Source organism: Garra rufa, chromosome 7 (assembly GCF_049309525.1).
Source record: "Garra rufa chromosome 7, GarRuf1.0, whole genome shotgun sequence".
Classification (NCBI taxonomy): Eukaryota; Metazoa; Chordata; class Actinopteri; order Cypriniformes; family Cyprinidae; genus Garra; species Garra rufa.
This window is the reverse complement of record NC_133367.1, coordinates 2,930,600-2,939,575: the sequence shown is the minus strand read 5'-3', so window position 1 is coordinate 2,939,575 and position 8,976 is coordinate 2,930,600. Positions and strand designations below refer to the sequence as shown.

General features: G+C 35.5%; 1 protein-coding gene across 1 annotated transcript in view; it reads right to left on the bottom strand.

Annotated features, from left to right (window-relative positions):
• LOC141338951 (lysine-specific demethylase 4D-like) overlaps positions 1-8,976 on the bottom strand; it is an 86,810-nt gene that overhangs the window by 36,166 nt on the left and 41,668 nt on the right. The window contains exon 7 of the mRNA XM_073844563.1: positions 4,055-4,158. Coding sequence (XP_073700664.1) covers positions 4,055-4,158 — 104 coding nt within the window. The remainder of the gene's footprint in view (positions 1-4,054; positions 4,159-8,976) is intronic.

The following is an 8,976-nucleotide window of genomic DNA, read 5'->3' as shown; positions in this document are numbered from 1 at the left end:
AGCTGAATGTTTGTGTAAATTGTGCATTAAAAACATTTCTAACGAAAACAGTTGCAACAATTTCCACAGAAAGTTAACTTTGTTTTATTAACAAAACAATGAGAGAAGCTAATAAAATTAGCTTTATTAGCTTGTTTTATTTACGTATTAACAGCATATAAAGCATGTTAGTTAGCAATGTTGTAAATACACATTAAATGCTGTGTGAGGGGTGCTTTAGGGTGCACAGTGCTTTAGTTTACTACTGTCTTGTTTGTATGTGAAGCTAAGCGCTAACGCTTCAATTTCTGCCTGCAATCAGCTTGTGACATTAGCGCTGCAGCCTATATTAGCATTAGCATGCAAAACGCGTTTTCAGGGACTTCCTCTACTGTGTGAAATAACTAAGATTTGCCATCTAAAAGATGATTTTTCTTTCACAAAACTGTGAAATATGTAAACGTAAAAGTGTGCGCTGTTAGCTGTTAGCATAGCTAACCTTATAAAAGATGCTATTTTTTTTTTAAGAAAAACTACGAAATATATACTCACAAAAAGACTAAAGTGTGCGTGTACCATTAACGTTTGCGTAAATTGTTCGTAAAACTATTCTAATGAAAATAGTCGTTAATAAGCCAAAGAGAAACTAGCGAAATTAGCTTTGTTAGCTTCTTTTTGCTGCTGTATTAATGAATCGCTAGCTGAATGTATGTGTAAATTTGTTAAAAACATTTCTAATGAAAATAGTCGTAACAATTTCCACAGAAAGTTAACTTTGTGTTTCTTTAACAAAACAATGAGAGAAGCTAATAAAATTAACTTTATTAGCTTGTTTTATTAGCATATTAATGGTGTATAAATTGTTTGTTGTGTAAAAACACACAAAATGATGTATGAGGGGTCACAGTGCTTTAGTTTATCACTGTCTTCATCTTTGTATGCACACAAAAGATGCAATTTTTTAATAAAATATACTCAAAGACTAAAGTGTGTACAGTTAACATTTGCGTAAATTGTTCGTATAACTATTCTAATGAAAATAGTTGCTAATAAGCCAATGAAAAACTAGCAAAATTAGCTTTGTTAGCATCTTTTTACTGCTGTATTAATGAAACGCTAGCTGAATGTTTGTGTAAATTGTGCATTAAAAACATTTCTAACGAAAACAGTTGCAACAATTTCCACAGAAAGGTAACTTTGTTTTATTAACAAAACAATGAGAGAAGCTAATAAAATTAGCTTTATTAGCTTGTTTTATTTACGTATTAACAGCATATAAAGCATGTTAGTTGTGTAAATACACATTAAATGCTGTGTGAGGGGTGCTTTAGGATGCACAGTGCTTTAGTTTACCACTGTCTTCTTGTTTGTATGTGAAGCTAAGCGCTAACGCTTCAATTTCTGCCTGCAATCAGCTTGTGACATTAGCGCTGCAGCCTATATTAGCATTAGCATGCAAAACGCGTTTTCAGGGACTTCCTCTACTGTGTGAAATAACTAAGATTTGCCATCTAAAAGATGATTTTTCTTTCACAAAACTGTGAAATATGTAAACGAAAAAGTGTGCGCTGTTAGCTGTTAGCATCGCTAACCTTATAAAAGATGCTATTTTTTTTTTTAAGAAAAACTACAAAATATATACTCACAAAAAGACTAAAGTGTGCGTGTACCATTAACGTTTGCGTAAATTGTTCGTAAAACTATTCTAATGAAAACAGTCGTTAATAAGCCAAAGAGAAACTAGCGAAATTAGCTTTGTTAGCTTCTTTTTGCTGCTGTATTAATGAATCGCTAGTTGAATGTATGTGTAAATTGTTTGTTAAAAACATTTCTAATGAAAATAGTCGCAACAATTTCCACAGAAAGTTACGTTTGTTTGTTTTATTAAAAATGAGTAAAGTTAATAAAATTAGCTTTATTAGCTTGTGTTATTGGCGTATTAATGGCTTCTAAAACATGTTTGTTGCGTAAAAACACATAAAATGATGTGTGAGGGGTCACTGTGCTTTAGTTTACCGCTCTCGTCATCTTTGTATGCAAAGCTAAGCGCTAACGCTACAATTTTTTCCTGCAGGTGTCCCGTGACATTAACGCTGCGGCCTACATTAGCATTAGCATGTGAAATGTGTTTTCAGAGACTTCCTCTACTGAGTGAAATAACTAAGATTTGCTATCTAATAGTTGCTTTTTCTTTAAAAACTGAAATATGTTCACAAAAAAAGTGCGCTGTTAACATAGCTAACCTTATAAAAGATGCTATTTTTTTAAGAAAAACTACGAAATATATACTCACAAAAAGACTAAAGTGTGTGTGTACCGTTAACGTTTGCGTAAATTGTTCGTAAAACCCATTCTAATGAAAATAGTTGCTAATAAGCCAATGAAAATTTTGCTGAATTAGCTTTGTTAGCATCTTTTTACTGTTGTATTAATGAATCGCGAGCTGAATGTTTGCGTAAATTGTGCATTAAAAACATTTCTAACGAAAGCAGTTGAAACAATTTCCACAGAAAGTTAGCTTTGTTTGTGTTTTATTAACAAAACGATGAGAGAAGCTAATAAAATTAGCATTGGCGCTTTAGCATTAACGTGTATTACAGTCAGATACAAAACTGGAAAACAGCGAGTTAAGCTAACTGTTCGCAAAAGTTTGATACTTTGCACGCCAAATTCGTTAAACGCAATATTTTTTTTAAGTATTTGTACAAACAAAAAAGTCTTGTTTATTAGTGTTTATAAACTAATTGAATGAATTCTGTAAAGTGTTTAAAAAACGTAAATTGTTTTTATTTTAATAGTTTTACGAACAACTGACAGAGAAAATTGTTAATTCAATGAGAGAAGCTAATAAATTAGCTCAATTAGCTTCTTTTACTGGCATATTAATAAAACACAAGCAGAATGAAGATTTTCGTAAAACCATTGTTGAACAAAAAAAATTGTCATGCTTAAGACGAATTAGCATTAGCGCTTTAGCATTAACAAGAGTAGCATAGTCAAATACAAAACTGGGAAATAGTGAGTTACTCTAGTTAACCAGGACGATTTTGAAATTTTTGTTCGCACGCAAAAACGGTCATTTGTTAAATGCAAACTTTTTTTTTTTAGTATTTGTAAAAACAAATTTTTTGCGAAAATTGTTAGTCAATGAGAGAAGCCAATAAATTAGCTCTATTAGCTTCTTTTACTGGCATATTAATGAAAGACAAACAAAACTCAATTTCCGTAAAACCATTGACGAATTAGTATTACCGCTTTAGCATTAACGTGTATTACAGTCAGATACAAAACTAAGAAACAGCGAGTTAAGCTAACTGTTCGATACTTTGCATGCAAAAAAAGTAATTCGTTAAATGTTCGTTAAATTCGTAAACTTTTTTTTTTAAGTATTTGTAAAAAAAAAAAAAAAAAAAAAAAGAAAAAAAAGTAGAGATTACTATTGACTGAATTTATGTAAATTGTTAAAAAAAAACATTCGTAAATAGTTTTTTTAACGATTTCTAGGAACAATGTACACACAGTTTCAGCCGTCCTGGGGTGCGTTTCCCAAAAGCATCGTTAGCTAACTATGGTCGTTAGTTCCATTGAACTCTATTGGTAACGATTGAACTTTCGGGAAACGCACCCCTGGTAAGTTTAAGCAGCGTTTTGTTGATCTGGGCTTGAGCTCGCTGATATGAACATATCCAACACTCACGTAAACAATATCTGATGTTCTCAGTGATCTTATACGGCTGCTATAGATTCGTTCTTTAATAGTCAATGTAAATGGCTCTGTTGGGTTGCTATGGATGCGCTGATCTCTATAAGTCCCATCAGATACCGTTACTACGGCAACATCACAACACACTGACTTATATAAACTGAGCTATATTTACATCAGGACTGAATCAAACTGTAAGAAATTATGTTTCTGTAGGAAAAATAATTATATATAAACTGGTATTTGTAAGAATTACTATTGGTTCATTAGAGTTGTTACAAAACTATGAGAAAACTATGAATAATTGACCAGCTATATCATCTAATGCTGTTATCGAGTGACAGGAAGTGATGTAATGTGCGAATAACTCACTCTGTCGAAGGGGATGCTGTATTTCTTTAGGATGGACGGAGAAATGAGGGTCATCTTGTGACGGAGAAACGCGTCGCAGCCCTGAGAACTTCCTGGGAAAAATCCTGGAGAAAACGACAAACAGGAAACAGAGAGAGAATCAGAAAATGTCAACGGATGAAACACTGACAATAACAGACTGATGATCTTCAGAGGACATACTAACAATAACATTCATATAATTTATGTTAATAAATAATAATAAGATTGCAAATTCATAATGGAATTTGTTTATATTAATGTTGTTTATACATAAATTAATTCCATAAATTATCTTTAACAATAATAATAAATATAGCACAATCAGCGGCAAAATAGGGAGCTAAGCATGGCATGGAGCACCAGACTAACTGCACCAATACGTAAAAGAAACCATTTTAAGAAGTTTTCAACATAAATCAAAACAGTGGACAGGAAGTTCGGCCAACTATGGCATAATTGGTATCTATGTTGTTGGCATGACCCAAGGAAAATTTTAAGACCAGTTTCATTACAATAGGCTAATGCATTCAAAAGGTATTAGCATTTCTGGAACTTTCATAATTAATGTTTAACGAAGGGTTTATCACTCTTGACCAATAGGTGGCGCTGTTATCAAATTGATGTGGTGTGATCAGTGTGAGGTGACAATGGCACAAACAAAATTTAGTGCAAATATGTCAAAGCTTTGCAGAGATAAAGCCTCAGATGCAGTTTGGCATATTTCCAGCAAATTTGTTGATGTGTTAAATGAAAACAGTTTCATATATCGACACAAAATTCCTAACTTTTTGGCAGCATGGTCTGAAGGTGATGCGAGTCAAATTTGTTGAAAATCAGACTAACGGTCTAGGAGGAGTTCGAAAAAGTAGGTTTTCTACAGTAATCAAAATTGCGGACAGGAAGTTCGACCGATTTTGGTATAATTGGTATCAATGTTCGCGGCATGACCCAAGGAATATTTCATTACAATAACCCGTTTTCATCAGAAGTTATTAGCATTTTTCAAATTTTCCTTATAACTTTCAATCACTTTTTGAGTACTGTCAGGGCATGGTGCCGAAGACTCATACCGAGTTTCGGAACGTAACGTCAATCCGTACGTTATATAGCATTTTATGGCAGATTTCAAAATGGTTGACATGGGAAAACATGGGATATGGATATGGTGAGCCTGAACTTTTTTTTCCCTTGCCCCCGAGGTGAGTGGGGTGGAGGTACTATGTATGCGACGCACTTTTACACATAACTTGTTGGTTCAGTTCAGTCAGATAAAGGTTTTTCACAAAAAAAGCTTATAGATTGGCATTTCAGCCTTTATCCCATTAAAATGAATAAATCAAGTATATAATGCATAACATTTATTTAAAACAATGTCCTAATTGTTTAGATTTTTAGAAAGCACATTAACTTCTTTCACATTTACAACTCTGTGTTTGCATAAAAAACATTGGTCGAGATTTGCAATAATCTGACCAAAAACAGCTAAAAATTTGGACGTGCAAATTAATTCTATGTCACGAGGGGGCGCTTTAGGAGCGCTGAAATATTACGGTTTCCCTAAGAATGGCTGAAAGCAAAGCAGCATTAACGCTGTTTTATCAGTCATGAAATGAAAATGCCAACGACACGTTTCTGAGGACAGTCGGTTCCCTTCAGATACATTCATATAAAGACAACAGTGCCGCGTTTTGATTTTGAAACGTGCAGTGAGCATATTTATTCAATGACATCATTGCCTCTTAAAGTTTAATCCAGCTCTATCGCGATTCTCGTCTTTCCGTGACCCGTCCCCAACTGTAAGACCTCTTAAAATAATTAATCCTCTTCTTTTACTATTTAAAATATTTACCACTTTTTATGGCCTTAAATTTGATACAACTAAACTGAGGAGTTTTAAGGACCCCATGAGCCCTCTACTTCAGGATAGCCCGTCGGGCAGCCGGTCAAATAATGTTGGTAGCCCGACTGGAAAACCCAATAGCTCCGGGACGTCGGGCTAGCGATTTTGCGAGCCCTGTAAATATGCCTTTATCGAAATCCTTAATGTCTTCCCCTGGCTTCATAAACATAGCCATGACTTACGGTTTGAGTTGCCAGTAGGAGACAATTGTACAGTATGGGAGCTAAAAACAACTTCGCGCATGGAGCATTGCCTTAACCTGTATCAATCTATTTGACAAAGACACAAGGCCCGCCCCTTCCCTACTTCTGATTGGCTCATCGGCTAGAATGTGACTTGTTTGAGTCGTTGAGCGTTAAAGCTGCTCTCTGACCTGCACATCTCAGATTTAGAGAAATGACAGAGCAATATCCGCGAACCTGATTTTTTTTTTCCCGCAGCCACAGTACGCCGGAAATCCGGCGTGGTGCCGGAACGCTATCACCCCTGCCACTAGGTGGCATTGTGCCGAAACACTGCAGGTAGCCTCAGGTCATGCTTGTTATAACACACACCAAGTTTGGTCTCAATACGCCAAACAGTTGTAGAGATATAGCCTCACATCCATTTCTGCATGCTTTCCATAGAATTTGTTTTCACGTTATTGGAGAACAGTTTGACTAATCAACTTAAATTCCATAACTTTTTGCCAGCATGGTCTGAAGATGATCTGAGCCAATTTTGGTGAAAATCAGACAAACTGTGTAGGACGAGTTCACAAAAGTAGGTTTTTGAAACAATTAAAAATAGAAAAACAACGAAACCTTCCGACTTTTGAATTTTGGTGTTCATTCAGAGATAAAAATAATTTTGATTCTGTGCCTTGCGGTTCAAAAGTTATTAGCACAAATAAAGTGAAACTTTGGACAAGTGGTGGCGCTAGAGAGTTTTAGTTAGAGACTCCAAACTTAAGGTGGTTAATGCTGAGACTGTCCTCTATCAGTGTGCCAAATTTTACAACTTTCCTACAAGCGGTTTTATGGGCTGCCATAGACTCAAGAGCAAAGGTCATGCTTGTTATATAACACACCAAGTTTGGTCTCAATACGCCAAACCGTTGTAGAGATATAGCCTCACATCCATTTCCATGGTTTTTGTAGAATTCGTTTGCACGTTATTGGAGAACAGTTTGAATAATCAACTTGAATTCCATAACTTTTAGCCAGCATGGTCTAAAGATGATCTGAGCCAATTTTGGCGAAAAATCAGACAAACCGTCTAGAACGAGTTCGAAAAAAGTAGGTTTTTGAAACAATTAAAAATAGAAAAAAACTAAACCTTACGACTTTTGAAGTTTGGTGCTCATTCAGAGATTCTGTGCCTTATGGTTCAAAAGTTATTAGCATAAATAAAGTGAAACTTTGGACAAGTGGTGGCGCTAGAGAGCTTGAGTTAGAGGCTCCAAACTTGAGGTGGTTAATGTTGAGACTTGCCAAATTCCACAACTTTCCTGCAAGTGGTTTTAAAGGCTGCCATAGACTCAAGAGCAAAGGTCATGCTTGTTATAACACACACCAAGTTTGGTCTCAATACGCCAAACCGTTGTAGAGATATAGCCTCACATCCATTTCCATGTTTTTTTGTAGAATTCGTTTGCACGTTATTGGAGAACGGTTTGACTAATCAACTTGAATTCCATAACTTTTTGCCAGCATGGTCTAAAGATGATCTGAGCCAGTTTTGGCTAAAATCAGACAAACCGTCTAGAACGAGTTCGAAAAAGTAGGTTTTTGAAACAATTAAAAATAGAAAAACAACGAAACCTTCCGACTTTTGAATTTTGGTGTTCATTCAGAGATAAAAAGAAGTTTGATTCTGTGCCTTGCGGTTCAAAAGTTATTAGCACAAATAAAGTGAAACTTTGGACAAGTGGTGGCGCTAGAGAGTTTTAGTTAGAGACTCCAAACTTAAGGTGGTTAATGCTGAGACTGTCCTCTATCAGTGTGCCAAATTTTACAACTTTCCTACAAGCGGTTTTATGGGCTGCCATAGACTCAAGAGCAAAGGTCATGCTTGTTATAACACACACCAAGTTTGGTCTCAATACGCCAAACCATTGTAGAGATATAGCTTCACATCCATTTCCATGTTTTTTTGTAGAATTTGTTTGCACGTTATTGGAGAACGGTTTGACTTATCAACTTGAATTCCATAACTTTTTGCCAGCATGGTCTAAAGATGATCCGAGCCAATTTTGGCGAAAATCAGACAAACCGTCTAGAACGAGTTGAAAAAAGTAGGTTTTTGAAACAATTAAGAATAGAAAAAAACTAAACCTTACGACTTTTGAACTTTGGTGCTCATTCAGAGATTCTGTGCCTTATGGTTCAAAAGTAATAAGCATAAATAAAGTGAAACTTTGGACAAGTGGTGGCGCTAGAGAGTTTGAGTTAGAGGCTCCAAACTTGAGGTGCAAGTGGTTTTATAGGCTGCCATAGACTCAAGAGCGGAAGAAACAGAAGAAGGGGAATAAGAAGAACGCCAACGATTTCCATAGGTGCCATCGCACCTTCTGTGCTTGGCCTCTAATAATACTAAAAACAACAAAAAATTGTAACTACTTTGTGAAATTAGTTTCATATTATTATATAATAGCTTGAAATGATCAGAATAATAATTAATACTAATGACAACTAATGAAAACCCAAATTCAGTATCTCTGAAAATTAGAATATTGTGAAAAGGTTCAGTATTGAAGACACCTAGTGCCACACTCTAATCAGCTGATTAACTCAAAACACCTGCAAAGGCCTTTAAAAAACCCATTCAAAAATGTGGGGGAGATTCACAAAGAGTGGACCGCAGCTGGAGTCAGAGCTTCAAGAACTACTACTCACAGACATATGCAAGACATGGGTTTCAGCTGTCATTGCATTGCATTCCTTGTGTCAAGCCACTCTTGAACTACAGACAGCGTCAGTAGCATCTCAAGTCAAAAAGGACTGGACTGCTGCTGAGCGGT